We start from the raw sequence: 17344 nt of genomic DNA on the forward strand, positions 1-17344 counted from the left end.
GCTCGGGCTCAAATTAAAAAGGAGGAGGGAGATACTCGGGGGATTTGATTTCTTTTTTCCGACTTCTAACGGTCGGAGATAACATTTTAACAGATTGACTTCTCTAATTATTATTTGCCAGAAGATAATTCACTTTTAAAATGTTAAATACGGGAGCTGGTAATTAATCCAAACGATCTCAGGGAACTCCCTTCTTGGCCAATCCGGCGTTGGCCTCTGTGGCCGTTGAACCCTAGGGGTGCGGAGAAGGATGGGGACGAAGATAAAGATCTGATAAGGTCGGGTCATTAGCAGCACTAATGGGAAGCGGCGTTGCCCAGTGGTTAGAAGCGGGGCCCGAGAGACGGAGGCCCCGAGAGTAGATCGGACGCGAAAGACGCGGGGATCGACGGGCAAGTCGATTCGATCCTATTTACTGGGTGGCGACTGTGTGCAAAACACGGTACTAAGCACTTGGGAGAGTACAATGTAACAATAAAAAGATACGTTCCCTGTCTTCTTCTGGTGTACTCTTCCCAGTGCCTAGCACAGTGCTCTCCACTCAGGACGTGCTCTATAAATTCATTCATTCAATAGTATCTATTGAGCGCTTACTATGTGCAGAGCACTGTACTAAGCGCTTGGAATGGACAGTTCGGCAACAGACAGAGACAATCCCTGCCCAGTGACGGGCTCACCGTCTAATCGGGTAGATGCCCTCCATGCGACTAATGGGTTTGGTGGGGTTAGCTTACAGCGTACGTGATAGCCAATCAGTGAATCGACAGTATTTCCTGAGCACTTAATGTGTGCAGAGCACTGTACTAAGTTCTTGGGAGAGTCCAACCCAGCAGAGTCGGTAGACATATTCCCAGACCTCAAGGTGCTACCGGTCCACAGGGAGACGGGGACGGACACGAAACTATATTACGGACACGGTATCGTATCTGTAATGGAATCATATCCGCCAGACAGTGACTCTCCCCGGATTCAAAGCCTCATAAAAAGGCCCACCTCCTCCGAGAGGCCTTCCCTGCCTAAGCCCTCCTTTCCTCTTCTCTTTCTCCCTGCTGCGTCACCCTGACTTGCTCCCTTTATTCATATTAGCACAGTGCTCTGCACACAGTAGGCACTCGGATACGACCAGGTGTTAAGCATTTACTACGTGCCAAGCACTGGGGCAGATACAAGTTAATCAGCTTGGACACAGTCCCTGTCCCATATGGGGCTCCTAAAGCCCCATCCTGCACGAGGTAACAGAGGCCCAGTGAAGTGACTTGCCCCAGGTCACACAGCAGACAACTGGCTGAGTCGGGATTAGAACCCAGGTCCTTCTGACCCCAAAGACTGGGCTCTATCTGGGCCAGGCTGCTTCTGCTTATACGAACGGAACGCGACTCAAAACTCACGGAGACAGGAGACGCGGCTCGGTGCAGTGGATAGAGCGTGGCCTAGGAGTCCAAGGTCGTGGGTTCTAATCCCGGCTCCACCACTCGCTGCTGGGGGATCTTGGGCATGTCACTTCGCTTCTCTGGGCCTCAGTTACCTCTTCTTTAAAATGGGGATTACATCCTACTTCCTTCTTCCTAGACCGTGAGCCCCATGTGGGACAGGGACTGGGTCCAAATTGATAACTGTGTATCTACCCCAGAACTTAGAACAGTGCTTGGCACAGAGTAAGTGCTTACCAAATATAATAATAAACATGAAATAATAATACAATAAAACAATAAAAAGTGTGGTATTTGGTAAGGGTTTACTATGTGCCAAGCACTGAACTAAGCACTGGGGTATATACAAGATAACCCGGACTCTCGGGGGCTCAAAGTCTAAATAAGGGTGGGGGGAACAGGCATTGAGCTCCTTGTGGTCAGGGAATATATCTGTTTATTGTTATACTGTACTCTCCCGAGTGCTTAGTACAGTACTGCGTACACAGTACACGCCCAATAAATACGATCGAATGAATGGGATGAATCCCATTTTGCGGATGAAAGAACTGAGGCCCAGAGAAGTGAAGTGACTTGCCCAAGGTCACACAGCGGACAAGGGGTGAAGCCAGAATTAGAACCCAGACCCTCTGACTCCCAGGCCCGTGTTCTTTCCACGAGGCTTCACTGCTTCTCACGCTGACTCTAGGTAAACGAACACGCGTGGTACCAAATCAGAGAATTACAATATCATTAATGAGTTCTGGGCAAATCGTCATCGAGGGGCATTTCCTCTGACCGAAAAACCCGACGAAGCTTTATGAGTTCTTAAGCTTCCAGGATAACTGCAACATTAATAATGGAAAGCTGTAACTGACCGGTTAATCACTAGTAATTTTGTCAGCTGTGTGACTTTGGGCAAGTCACTTAACTTCTCGGTGCCTCAGTTACCTCATCTGTAAAATGGGGATTAAGACTGTGAGCCCCACGTGGGATAACCTGATTCCCTTGTGTCTACCCCAGCGCTTAGAACAGTGCTCGGCACATAGTAAGCGCTTAACAAATACCAACATTATTATTATTATTATTACTCTCCTGATACCAAAAAGAAAAAGATGGATTAAAAACCGATATAAACCTGGGGGCAAATTCGACTCAGCTGGCTAATTGATAGTGAAGTATGAGAGACAGGTCTTGGGAAGGAGCATGGTGTTGTGGCTAGAACACGGGCCTGGGAGTCAGAAGGTCATGGGTTCTAATCCCGTATCTGCCACGTGTCTGCTGTGTGGTCTTCGGCAAGCCACTTCACTGGGCCTCAGTCACCTCATCGGTAAAATGGGGATTAAGATCGTGAGACCCATGTGGGACGGGGATTGGGTCCAACTCAATTTGCATGTATCCATCCCAGTGCTTAGTACAGGGCCCGGCACGAATAAATGCCGAATAAATACCACATTATTATTATTACGATTATTAATCCCTTCTCTTACGGTGGGGGGGGGGAAACTAAGTCGAAAGCCATTACAGTGTGTTAAATGTTCCCATCCGCATTTTGGGGATTATTCAGGCTGCTCTGAAAGTTGGAGAAAGTTGGGCAAATTAAATCCTCTGTCCGGCCTACGCATGAGTCAAGTATTGGTAATTTAATTTCCCACCCCTCTCCCACCTTGCCACTGCCATCGAAGTGTGCTCTCCAAGCGCTCAGTACAGTGCTCCGCGCACGGGAAGCGCTCAGTAGCTATGATCGAATGAATTTCAACACTTCTGTGTCAACCACCTTCTTGTGTACAAACACCATAGAGACCATTTCGGTCGATAAATTACATCCTTCCACGGCATAAACACTAACTCGGGGATAGAACCCCTTTTTCTCCTACCTCCGATCTGCGTGTTTTTGATACCTGACTCCCCTTAGAAGATTGCAAATCCTCAAGGGCAGAGACTGCGTCTATACTCACTGTCCTACAGAGGTCTGCACACAGAAAGATCAGTGACATTTACTGAGTGCTTACTATGTGCAGAGCACTGTACTAAGCGCTTGGGAGAGTATAATACAAGAGAGTCTGTAGAAATGTTCCCCGTCCAGAAGGAGCTTACAGGCTAAAGGATTCTCGATGAGTACTACTGATAAATGACGAATCGCTTGGATTTGGGCCGGTTTCAAGGCACGGGTCCAACTTGCCCTGCAAAATACAAAAAGATTTCATACTTACTGCTTTGAGATCTTCATTGATGTAAGTCTCATTCATTATAAACTTCGGATAGCCCACTTTTGCCAAAACAGCTCTTGCCTTTACAAAGGAAAGAAGAAAATTTGATTATTAGAACCATTTGTATCGATAACCGATACCTATAAATGCGCTTGTCACTTGGAGACTTTCTTATAGTATCTGTTAAATACTTATAAATGTGCTAGGCGCTGTATTAAGTGCTGGGGTAGATGCAGGCTAATCAGTCCATGTCCCACATGGGGCTTACAGTCTTAATCCTCATTTTCCCAATGAGGAAACTGAGGCCCAGAGCGGGGAAATGACTTGCCCAGGGTCTTTGGCCATGAATGGTGACCCGTTTTGCCTCCTGTAGACCTGTAAGCTCGCGGTGGGCAGGGCATATGTCTACCATCTCTGTTGTACTGGACTCTCCCAAGAGCTTAGTACAGCGCTCTGCTTGGGAGAGTATCAAGTAGGTAGAGGACACAGTCATACTTCGGGACCTTGTAGACAAGCAGGGGAGAGCGGAGGTGTCCTTCGATAACTAATACACTTGACTGAGTGTCAACTGTGCGCCCTGGGCTGTGTGCTTGGGAGATTACCAGCGAGGTGTTTGTTAAGCACCTACTACGTGCCAGGCACTGTATTAAGCACTACGGTAGATACAGGTTAATCGAGTTGGACACGGTCCCTACCCGAGGTGGGATTCGCAATCTTAATTCCCATTTTACAGAGGAGGGAACTGAGGCACAGAGAAGTGAAGTGACTTGTCCGAAGTCAACGGCAGACAGGAAGAAGGGTCGGAATTAGAACCCAGATCCTTCTGACTCCCAGGCCCGTGCCCCATCCACTAGGCCACACGGCTTCTCTGTTGAGCACATTCCTCTTCCGTGTCTTCCTCAAAGGGATCTGCTCCCCAGTAATTCCAGAATTCGGTGGGTCAGTGGATAAATAACCAAGAGAGGAACTCGCTCTGAAAAGCTCTGTGACGTAAAGGCAACTCACCGAGTCCTCGAGTACCCGAAAAATGGCGCTCACGAGTTTTCCAAAGGGAACTTTTCTATTCTGCCGTCTTTGAGGAGGCCAAAAATCCATGTTAATCCAATTACAGTCCACTGAAATATGAGCGGAAAGTGTGCTTTGGAAGTTAGAGCGCTTCTTAGCAAAGTCTTGCTCCATTTAATTAAAAGATTAATTCGAACCTCAATCCCTGGAGACTAGGTTTGGCATTTTCGTTTTTCCCAGAATGCAAAAGATGCGCTTGGCACCAAGTCTACCACATCGAGGGCATCTACTGCAATTGCAGATTACAGAGGAACGGCGTGGCGTGGTGGACAGAGCATGGGCCTGGGAGTCACCAAGTCGTGGATTCTAATCCCGGCTCCGCCGCTTGTCTGCTGTGTGACCTTGGGCAAGTCGCTTCTCTGTGCCTCAGTTCCCTCGTGTGTCAAATGGGGATTGAGCCTGTGAGCCCCATGTGGGACGGGGACCGAATCCAAACCCCAGAGCTTAGTACAGTGACTGGAAACGTAGTAAGTGCCTTAATAAATACCATAAGTATTATTATTATTACTGTTAGAAGAGAAGCAGGCTTGGTCTTGCGGAAAGAGCACGGGCCTGGGAGTCAGGAGATGGAGGTTCTAAACCCAGCTCTAGGATTCGCCTGCTGTGAGAGCCTGGCCAAGTCATTTAACTTCTCTGTGGCCGCAGATTCCCCATCTATAAAATGGGGATTCAATACCTGCTCTCCCTACTCTCAGACTGTTAACCGCATGTAATAATAATAATTACAGTACTTGTTAAGTGCTTACTGTGTGCCCAGCACTGTTCTAAGCCCTAGGATAAATACAAGTTAATCAGGTTGCACACAGTCCCTGTCGCACATGGGGCTCACATGTTAAACTCCCATTTTACAGAGGAGGTAACTGAGGCAAAGAAAAGTGAAGTGACTTGCCGAGGTCTCAGAGCAGACGTATGGAGGAGCCGGGATTAGAACCCAGATCCTTCTGACTCCCAGCCCCGGCCTCTATCCACTAAGCCACGCTGCTTCTCGTGGGACTGGGACGGTACCTGATGGGATTATCTTTTATCTACCCAACAGTCACTGCAGTTTTGAGGGCATAATAGCTCATCATCATCATTATTATCATCGATATTAACAATAACATTAATTAGGTCCCATCATCACACCAAACTTTACGGCTTTGTTCTACCCCACTCTTTCATAAGAGGCTCATGGTGCTCATGTATATTGCTTTTTATCACTGCTTTTAAATCTGTTTATATCGTTTTGATCAATCTTCTGGATCTCGGGAATATATTGGTGCTCTTTATTAATGTTCTTTACAGTTCCGCTTGACTGTAAACTTCTTCAAGGCAGGAATCTTGTCCACCAAGCCTATCGTAGTGTTCTCTCCCAAGTGCTTAGTATAGTGCTCTGAGAGCCACTTCACTTCTCTGGGCCTCAGTTAACTCATCTGTAAAATGGGGATAAAGACTGTGAGCCTCACGTGGGACAACGTGCTTACCTTGTATCTACCCCGGTGCTTCGAACAGTGCTTAGCACATAGTAAGCGCTTAACAAATGTAATCATCATTATTATCATTACAAAAAGGGAACGCGCTCAGTAAATATCACCGATTGAGCTTCAAATTATGGCCGTTGCGTAAACTTTATTGAGCCCTCTTCCACTTAACTCCCTAGTTTCTTGGAACCAATGAGGAATGCTACCTGGAAGTTCCGATTTTCCTGGAAGCCTTCCAGGGAGCAAAGAACCATTTCTTCCTCATCTCATTTGTCTTTGGTTCTCTGTCCTCTTTTTTTTTTATGGCATCCGTAAAACACCTAATACATGCCAGGAACTGAAATAAAAGCGCTGGGGTAGATAGAAGCTAATCGGGATGGAGAGAGTTCGTGTCCTACTTGGGGCTCACAGTCATAATCCCCATTTTCAGATGGGGATTAACCCCCATTAATTGATTGATGGATTATACCTAATTAATCCCCATTAATGGAGACTAATCCCCATTAATTGATGGAGACTAATCCCCATTAATTGACGGATTGATTAATCTCAACTAATTAATCCTATTTAATTAATCCTGGTGTTAAAAGCCTCTTGCTCCCTTTCTCCACAAAGATGCGGAGGGCAGAGATGGCACTAGAATCCAAGTCTCCTGATTTCCGATCCCACGGTCTTTCCACTAGACCACAGTGCCTTAAAAATAATCATAATAAAAATCAGGGTACTGTTAAGTGCTGACTATGGGCTAAGCCCTGTTCTAAGCACTGGGGTAGATACCAGTCCATCAGGTCAAACACAGTCCCTGTCCCACATGGGGCTCACATTCTGAATCCCCATTTTACAGATGAGGGAACTGAGGCCCAGAGCTGTTAAGTGACTCAGTTGCCCAAGGTCACACAGCAGACATGTGGAAGAGCCAGAATTAGAACCCAGGTCTTTCTGACTTGCAGGCCCATACTCTATTCACTAAGCTTTGAGGGCTTATATATATAAGTTTATATATACGTTTATATGTTATATATATATTGATATACATACAAAAATATATAATAAAAACACATATTTATTAACTGAATTTATATATATAACTATATATACAACTGTATGCATATATAGATATGTATATAAAACTGTATGTGTGCATACATGTGTATATATATGTATACATGGGTATACATATGTATATATGTGTGTATGTGTGTGTCCGTGTATATATATATATATATATATACATACATATACATATATAGATAGATATACATATATATACAGAGAGAGAGAGATACATAGATATACATATAGAGAGAGAGAGATAGAGATATATATAGAGATATATATTCATATACAATTTTCTAAAAGCTTGAACAACCATTTTATTCTAAAGAAACTGGTCTGATAATCACAGGACCCCTATCTCAGCGACTGATAATGCTAAGACCAGATAAGACCCTGAGCCTTTATCGTCAAGCAAAACAGATTCATTAACCAAGGCACTGGATCGGGAGTCTAATTACCAAAAGCAGATCTGCTGGAAGACAAACATGAAAGGGATTAAATCTAAATTGTTTTCAAATCCTGATACGTTTGAAGCGGTTATTTGCCTTTGTGTCCCATTTCTTCCCCGTTTCAGATGGAATAAATTCCTCCAGTAATTTCCTCATCGGGATAGAGCCAGCGCATTAAATACATAATTACAAAAGTGGGGGCTGCCTATAAAATAATTAACATTCATTTTTCCCATTTAAGAAGCACAGTGTCGGAAATGAAATCGTCACTGAAGGGTGTTGGAAAAACAGAGTGCTTATAAAATGAGGAGATGATTTGAAGTCCAAGAACCTACCCGATCCAGCAGCCCACTGCCTCCTTATTGCCACCGTTTGCACTGAAGAATAGCAGTTTGACAAAGGGATGTTCTCATGAACCCACAATTTTGGATTTTTTATTTCCAAGAGAGTGACCAATCAAGGCAGTATATCTCAATTAAATCGAATTTCGAAGATCGGGGTTTAAATTTTCCGTTATAGGCAATCATTACTATTCATATTAATGACTGTATTTAATAAGTCCATATTTACTATGTGCTAAGCCCTAGGGTAGATAGAAGTGGAAACAGTTCCAGACCCACATGGGACTCATTTCTGAGAGGGAAGAAGAACGGGTGCCGGCTCCATTTTATCACTCCATCAGTGGTATTTCTTCAGCCCTTCCAGTGTGAAGAACACCGTACTGAGCGCTCGGGAGAGTCCGATACAGTGGAGTCGGTAGACACGACCCGAGGTCTTCATATGTCTCGTTACGGCTAAGAATAATAATTAATCATTGTGGTGTGGGTTAAGCGCTGACTGTGTGCCGAACACCGTATTAAGCGCCGGGGAGATCCCGGAAATCCCACCTTCTGTTGACTCCCAAGTCTGGGCTCTTTTCGCTAGGCCACGCTGCTTCTCCTTAGAGGTACATAAACGAGCCAAAGCTCACGGAAACAGGAGAAGCAGCCCGGCGGCGCGGAAAGAGCACGGCCGAGGAGTCAAAGGTCATGGGTTCTAATCCCGGCTCCACTGCTCGTCTGCCGCGTGACCATGCGCAAGTCCCTTCACGTCTCTGTGCCTCAGTGTTCTCATCTGGAAAATGCGGATGAAGACCGCGAGCCCCGTGTGGGACAACCCGACGACCTTCCATTTACGCCACTGCCGAGAACAGTGCTTGGCACCTAGTAAGCGCTTAGCCAACGTTATTATCATTATCGTCCTTATTATTACTTCACTTCTCCGGGCCCCAGTTCCCTCATCTGGAAAACGAGGATCCAGTCGAACCCCATTTACTTGTATGCCCTCTGGCGCTGAGTACAGCGCCTGGCGCATAGTAAGTGCTTTACAAATACTATCGTTTACCCCAGCGCTTAGAAGAGCGCTTGGCACCTAGTAAGCCCTTAACCATTACATCGATTTATTACACACGTCTGCAGCTCTGCCTACCCAAAGACAGGCCGCCGGCTACACGCCCGCACAATCAGCTCTGCAGAATGAAAACACACCGTCCCCAAAACACACCCACCCACGTTATTTTCATCCTGGGGCTCGGGTTCTTCGACGGGCTAAGAGTCCCACCGCAAGGCTACGCTGAGAACTGCAAGCTTCAGGAACAGAAGAAAGGAAACTGAGGCTCTTTCTCGGGGGGGACCTACTCGGACCCACTCCCGTCGGCATAGCCTGGTGGCTAGAGCCCGGGCCCGGGAGTCACGGGGTCAGGGGTTCCGATCCTGGCTCTGCCGCTTGCCTGCTGTAATAATGATGATGATGTTGGCATTTGTTAAGAGCTTACTATGTGCCGAGCACCGTTCTAAGCGCTGGGAGAGATACAGGGAAATCGGGTTGTCTCCCGTGGGGCTCACGGTCTTCATCCCCATTTTACAGATGGGGTAACTGAGGCACAGAGAACTGTGTCACACAGTTGCCAAGTGGCAGAGTGGGGATTCGAAGCCATGACCTCTGAATCCCAGGCCCGCGCTCTTTCCACCGAGCCACACTGCTTCTCTAACTGCTCTAACTTCTCACCGCCTGGGTGGCCTTGGGCGAGTCCCTTCACTTAGCCGGGCCTCGGTTCCCTCCTCTGGAAAACGGGGATGAAGACCGTGAGCCCCCGGCGGGACGGGGACTGCGTCCAACCCCATTTGCTTGCATCCACCCCGGTGCTGAGTACAGTGCCCGGCACACAGAAGCGCTTCACGAATACCATCATCGCTATCCCGTGTAAGGAAGCGTCCCGAGCCGTCGGCCGCAGCGGGAGGAAGGTGTCGGCGGGGGGTTTTGGTGCCCCCGTACAGTCCTTTCCACCCAGTAAGCGCTCAATAAATACGACTGCCCGAAAGAATGAACGACGAGAGGTCGCAGTCCCGGCCGGTCTGTACCTTCTCCGTGGCTCTCCTTTTCGTCTCTGCGTCCATCCAATCGTTCTCCTTGTGCAGCATGTCCACGAAGGCCCAGCGAATCCCTTCCACTAACTCCTCCATCTAAGAGAAAAACGTCCCCGGCGTCATAAAGAGATTCGGAAGGTGCGGCGGGCCGGAAATCCGGGAGGACGATAGGGCCCGGAGACCCCATTCTAACCTGGGAGAACCCTAATAATAATCAGAATCGTGCTATTTGCTAAGCATTTATTTTGTGACAGGCACTGTATTAAGCGCTGAGGTGGAGACGGGCACAGCCGGTTGGACACAGTCCTTGTCCCACGTGGGGCTCACAATCTTAATCCCCATTTTACAGATGAGGCAGTGAATGCTCGATAAATATTATCTTTGCTCCGGCTATTAAATTTTAGCTGTAGACGACGTGCGGGGCATTTCTAATAATAATGGTATTGACTAAGCTCTGACGACGTGCCACCAGTAGAAAGAGCACAGGCCTGGGAGTCAGAGGACCCGGGTTCTAATTCTGGCTCCGCCAACTGCTTGCTGTGAGACGTCGGGCAAATCACGTAACTTCTCTGGGCGTCGGTCCCCTAGTCGTGAAAATGGGGATTCAATTATTCTCTCTCCTACTTAGCAGCGTGTGGGACGGGGACGGTGTACGACCCGATTAGCTTGTATCTACCCCAGTGCTTGACAAAGAGTAAGTGCTTAACACACGTCATAATCATTATTGTTATTATCACTCTCAACCCACCCAACTAAAAATAAATAGACAATTCGGTGGGCTGGAAATGACTTTTAAACGTCATCAAATTCTCTCTTTTAATATTTCCTGTTCAAGCATTTTCTGTGGCACCGTTTCTTTGGCGTCTGAAGAAGGTAATAAATACTGCAGGGGAATGGATCGATATTGGCGACACTGTCAAACGCTCCCAAATATGTCAAAACCAAATGACAGAAGAAGCAAAGGGGGGAGGCAAGCAATAGCGCCGAAATCGGAATTTCGGCCCGTCCAAGATGGAAGAGAAAATGAGAAGGCTAAGAAACGTATCAGTAGCAAACTGAGAAAATATGTGTCCCTAATTCCCCTGGTGTTATTCAGAATTTCCTTCCTGCCTAAAATATTTTTGCTGAAATTAGAATCTTCTTCACAACCTTGCATTAGAGAAGCAGCATGACCCAGTGATAGAGCCCGGGCCTGGGAGTCAAAAGGACGTAGTTTCTAATCCCGGCTCCGCCACTTGTTTGCTGTGTGACCCTGGGTAAGTCATTTCCTTTCGCTGGGCCTCAGTTACCTCATCTGTCAGATGGAGATTAATACCGTGAGACCCATGTGGGACGTGAACTGGGTCCAACCTGATTCGCGTCTATCTATCCAAGTGCTTAGTACAGTGTCTGGCACATAGTAAGCGCCTAATAAATGCCATAAAAAAAATCAATCATTTTTATTCAACACTCTACTGAGTGTAAAGAGTGGACCGCCTATTGTTGGAGGAGGGAGGCAGCGTGGACTACTGGAAAGAGATCGGGTCTGGGAGTCTGAGGACCTGGGTTCTGTTCACGGATTCATTCGTTCATTCAATAGTATTTATTGAGCGCTTACTATGTGCAGAGCACTGTACTAAGCGCTTGGAATGTACAATTCGGCAAAGGACAGAGACAATCCCTGCCCAAGGCGGGCTCACAGTCCAGTCTTCCTTAGCACTCAGTACAGTAGGAGGGAAACAGGCAGAGGCTAACAATTACCACCATTCTGATTATTATCATCACGATTATTATCATCATCACGATTATTATCGCTATCATTACTGATAACGGGGCAATGGAACCTACCATTTGTTTCTTGTCTTCTTGAAAATGGACATCCACAAACATTTTTCCAGCAACGTACGGGAGGGCACTCTCAATGAAGTTCACACATTTATCCCACTGAGGTAGCAAAGTTGTGGTCCCCTGGATCACCTGTTGGACAGAATATATTCATTCATTTATTCATTCATTCAACAGTATTTGTTGAGCGCTCACTATGTGCAGAGCACTGTACTAAGCGCTTGATCACAATTACACACCTCACTACCAAAACTGCACATCAGTGAGACCACCCGGGGTTTCCTTGGATTATCTGTTAATCAAAAATTATTATTGATAAGCACTCGCTACGTGTCAAGCACTGTTCGAAGCGCTGGGGTAGATACAAGTTAGGACCGAACCACAGGGGACTCACAGTCTAACAGTAAATCTATCGATTGTATTCAGTGAGTGTTTAATGGGTGCGGAACACTGTACTAAGCACTTGGGAGAGTCGGTAGATAGGTTCTCTGCCCACAACAAGTTTACAGTCTGGGGGGAGACAAACATGAATACAAATGAATAATTTATCAATAAAATATTTCTAGATAAGTAGGAAGGCAACAGGGTATTTCATCCCCATTTTACAGTTGAGGAAACAGACTCAGAGCTCTTAAGCGACTTGCCAAAGGTCACGCAGCAGACAAGTGACAGAGCGGAATTAGAACCCAGGTCCTCTGACTCCGGGGCCCGTCATCTACCCACTAGGCCATGCTGCTTCCATGCAAAACATCAGAGAAATGTCGCTCCCAAGCGTAGGATACAGATCAGAGCTACACAAGCCTGAGGGTCAGAGGATCTGGGTTCTAATCCCAGCTCCACCACTCGTCTGCTTTGAGACCCTGGACAAGTCACTTAACTGCTATGTGCCTCAATGGCCTCATCGGTAAAATGAGGATGAAGACCGGGATCTATGTGGGACACAGATTGTGTCCAATCTGATTAGCTTTTATCTACCCCAGGGCTTCGTAAAGTGCCTGGCACATAGTAACTGCTTAACAAATAGCATTAAAAAAATATGGAGAGCAGCGTGGCCTAGGGAAAAGAGCCTGGGAGTCAAAGAGCCTAGGTTCTAATTCTGGCTTTTCCACTTTTCCGTTGTGTGACCTGGGGCCAGTCCCTCCACTTTTCCGTGCCTCTGTTTCCTCGACTGTAAAATGAGGATTAAATTACCTGGTCTCCCTCCAAACACAGACTGTGAACCTGGGACAGGGACTGTGTCCAACCCGCTTAATATGAATCTTCCCCAGCTCTTAGAACGGTGCTTGACACACAGGAAGCGCTTAAATACCCTAACAAATTTAGAAATAAATAAAACAGGGCAAGGTATTCAACTTACCCTCGAAAACTCGAGCCACCTATATTGGAAACGTCTGCTGAGGTTCAGGATTCTTGAGTAGACCATCCTCCACACCAAATAATTGGCAATAGTCCTGTCAGACAGAAATATATATTCATTGCATTTTTATCTCTTATAGACTGTGTGACGAGTTGCCGGGAAAAGAAACATTGGAATGTTACTTCAGGTCGGGAATCGGGCCTACTATCAGACTCACCCAAACACTTAGTACAGTGCTCTGCATATGGTAAGCGCTCGAGAAATACATTTGACTGGTTGGGTCGAAAGACATTTTCAATTTTATCAACCCTTCAGCTGTCCCTTGAATGTATTTATTTATTTGTTTACCCCCGGTTTCAGCACTGGGGCATCCCTGTACTTTGGATCCAACGTTCAATTTTCTTTCTTCGGATTCCACGACTGGTGAATGTGTCTCTGTCTTCACCCCCACACACACCTAGTCTCCCTCCTCCCTCGCTCCCCAATTTGACCGTAAGCTCCACATGGGCAGAGAACGTATAATCTATCTCCCAAGCGCTTAGTACAGTACACGGCATTCGTTAGGCCCTAATAATTACCACTGCCTCTACCGCGTCAGAACTGAATGACGAACAAAATGTCGCTGAGAGGAATGATACACCTATTACTCACTTAAATGGACAAAGTAAAAATTTCTAATAGTTCAGGTGCCGAATTCACAATTCACGAGTCTCAGCTGGGGCTCACAGTCTTAATCCCCGCTTTACAGAAGAGGTAACTGAGGCACAGAGAAGTTAAATGACTTGCCCTAGGCCACACGGCAGACAAGCGGCGGACGGGATTAGAACCCAGTTCCCTCTGACTCCCAGGCCTTGCTCTGTCCACAAGGCCACGCCGTTCCTCCACTTACTTGGTGGGTGACTTCGGGCAGGTCATTTAACTTCTCTGGGCCTCAGTTACCTCATCTGTAAAATGGTGATTAAGACTGTGAGCCTCATGTGGGACACGGACTGTGTCCAACCTGATTAGCTTGTACCTGCCCCAGCGCTTAGTTCAGTGCTGAAATGTAGTAAGTGCTTAACAAATACTATTAAAAAAAAATAAATACAGGAATTACAAGACCAATTTGGTATTAGGGGCCAACCCAGTTTGGTTCTTCTCCAGGCCAGGGCTCGAAGAAGAAGGAAGAGCCGAGATTTTATCCCCCATTTACGGATAAAGGAATTGAAGCCTAGAGAGATTAAGTAACAGAGATGAAGCGCAGAGAGTAGCGTGGCCTAGTAGTGAAGCGTGTTCTGGTGGAAAGAGCGCGGGCCTGCGAGTCGGAGGACCTGAGTTTCTAATCCCAGCTCCTCTACTCATCTGCTGTGTGACCTTGAGCAAGTCGATTACCTTTTCTGTTCCTCAGATGCCTCCTCTGCAAAATGGGGATTATGACAGTGACCTCTATGTGGGGCAGGGACTGTGTCCAACCCAATTAGCTCATATCTACCTCAGAGTTTAGAACAGTGCCTGGCACTTAGTAAGCACTGAACAAATACCATAATAGATAAATACATTTTTATATATATATTCTCTCCCTAGCAACTTCATCTACTGCCTAAATCTCCGAACCATCATACAACTGCAGATCCGGCTATGCGCTTCTGGAAAACGGCGTCGAATCCCCTCAGAAAGCTTCTTTTCGGCAGGCTGATTTCCCAAGCGCTAATACCCCGGGTGACGGCCGACTAAAACAAGCCAGAAATGGCCACTCGTAAACACTACGGTGGGTTCGTTTTGCAAATTGTCCCTTGAGTCCGAGCCTTCTGAATATTCCCACGCTTTCGATATTCATTGGAGAGCTAATGTCCAGGAGTCTTGGATGAGAGTGAAGCAGTGTGACCTTGGGAAAAAGAACTCTGGACTGTGAGTCAGAAGACCCGGGTTCTAATCCCAGCTTTTCCACTGGCCTGCGGTGTGACCTTGGGCAAGTCACTTCACTTCTCTCATCTGTACAAAGGGGATTCAATTCCTGTTTTCCATTCTACTTAGATCGAGCCCCATGTGGGACAGGGACTATGTCCAACTTAATTATCTTGTATCTACCTCAGTGCTTAATACAATGCTTGGCACATAGCAAGCACTAAAATACCATTAAATACACACAGGCTGTTTATGGTATGTGGTATTTGTCGAGCACTTACTAGATACCAAGCACTGTACTAAGCACTAAGGCAGATACAAGTTAATCAGGCTAAACCCAGTCCATGTTCCTTCTGAGGCTACAGTCTTAACCCCCATTTTACAGATGAGGTACCTGAGGCACAGAGAAGTTAAGCAACTTGCCCTAGGCCACACAGCAGGAAGGGCACAGAACTGGAACTAGAACCCTGGTCCTTCTGACGCCCGAGCCCGGGTTCTATACTCTAGGCAATGCGGTTCCTCTATACAGATATTATTTACCACTTCTCCAGAATCGAAGCATTTCATTCAGAGAGAGACTAATAAAAAAGGGTCAATCCATCTGTGTTTTGCCAGACAAGTTTTTAAGACCTTCTGACTGTCTAGAGATATTTTCCCTTTGATAAGGTTGTTTGGGACGAGGAACAACTCATCCTCTAGCCTGTAGGCTCTTCGTAGGCATGGACTGTGTCGGTTTATTGTTCGAATGTACTCTCCCAAGCGCTTAGTACGGTGCTATGCACGCAGTAAAAGCTCTCAATAAATACGAATGGATGAACGAACTTGGGGAAACGGGAAAAAAAATCACAGGACGTGGATGAGTCGTCCAAGGTTCGATCCAGGTCAACGTCCAGTAGAGAAGCCAAAAAGAACATTACGAAACCCAAGCTGGGAGTCTGAGCCTCAGTCCTCAGAATTCCTCACCCTTTCTGTCTCCGGGGAATCTACAACCGCTCAGAGCACAGCTGTGCAAATGTAGATTATTTTTCACCTCCGAATTTGGCCTGCCCGGCAGCGCGATGGTTTTCTTTAGAGTCTTCGAAACGCTTGGCCCATATGTCAGAATTATAACATTCCTCTTAATCTTATCCCCTACTAGGCCGCAACGAGGGGATTTGGTAACAGAAATCAAAGTAGACTCATCCCCGATTAGAAAATAGGACTTGTGGTTTTCCTAATCTGTTGCTCCAGAGTCCATCGGTGTCAATGCCCTTCCTCTTTGTGGGAGGGGAGAGTCCCCAAAACTCTATTTCTTTTTCAGGGGGGTATTCTAGGAAGGTGCAGTAGGAATTTACCCTGTCAGCCATTAAGTCGATCATACTTAACCAACGCTTACTGTGTGCAGAGCACTGTACTAAGCGCTTGGGTTAGTACGCTGTAACAGTATCACAGACACATTCGCTGCCCACCGAGAGATTACGGTCTAGAGGGGGACAGACGTTAATAGAGAGAAATGAATTACAGTCTAGAGGGGGAGAGAGACATTAATATAAATCAATAAATGACAGATATGGACTGTGGGGCTGGAAGGGGGGATGAATAAAGGGAACAAGTCAGGATGACGCAGAAAGGAGTGGGAGAAGAGGAAAAGAGGACAGTCAGGGAAGCCCTCTTGAAGGAGGTGTACCTTCAGTAAGGCTTTAAAGGAGGGGGAGAGTGTCAGAGTACAACCAACCCATCTTCAATCTTGGCGGATAAGCACCAATCGGTCAAATGTCAATGTCCGTCGCCCCTTCTAGACTGTAAGCTCGTCGTGGTCAGGGAACGTGTCTGTTCATTGTTCTATCGGACTCTCCCAAGCGCTTCGGAAGTGCTCTGCACACAGTGAGCACTTGAAAAATCCGACTGAATGAATAAACGAACGAATGAGAGAAAACAATCCCCCGGAGTGTTTAGCGACAGGAACGCTCTCTGGTTTCCTATGGGAAGTGGCCTCTAAATGAGTGGCACATTAGGGGATTCATCTTGGAAACCACGGCCTAGAAATAGCAAAGTTTTTTGTCCTACTAGTGGTTGGTATTTATAGGCGAGGCACATTGATAGACATTCCAGATTAATTTAGAAATTCACGTGGGTGTCCGGGTAGGTTCAAGTGGAACCAGATAAGAGCTTCTTTAGTCAAAGGACAGACATTGATATTCATTTTTAGCAGTCTCTCGGGCGGCAGATTACTTTTTTCCAGAATT

At 46.5% G+C, this 17344-nt stretch overlaps 1 protein-coding gene across 1 annotated transcript in view; it reads right to left on the minus strand.

Annotated features, from left to right (window-relative positions):
• Window positions 1–17344, minus strand: part of PHEX (phosphate regulating endopeptidase homolog X-linked) — a 61671-nt gene that overhangs the window by 20327 nt on the left and 24000 nt on the right. Inside the window, exons 10-13 of the mRNA XM_001513641.4 lie at window positions 13236–13329; window positions 11882–12010; window positions 10049–10150; window positions 3623–3700 (exon numbers count right to left, since the gene is read on the minus strand). Coding sequence (XP_001513691.2) covers window positions 3623–3700; window positions 10049–10150; window positions 11882–12010; window positions 13236–13329 — 403 coding nt within the window. The remainder of the gene's footprint in view (window positions 1–3622; window positions 3701–10048; window positions 10151–11881; window positions 12011–13235; window positions 13330–17344) is intronic.

This window comes from Ornithorhynchus anatinus, chromosome 15 (assembly GCF_004115215.2).
Source record: "Ornithorhynchus anatinus isolate Pmale09 chromosome 15, mOrnAna1.pri.v4, whole genome shotgun sequence".
NCBI classification, from domain to species: domain Eukaryota; kingdom Metazoa; phylum Chordata; class Mammalia; order Monotremata; family Ornithorhynchidae; genus Ornithorhynchus; species Ornithorhynchus anatinus.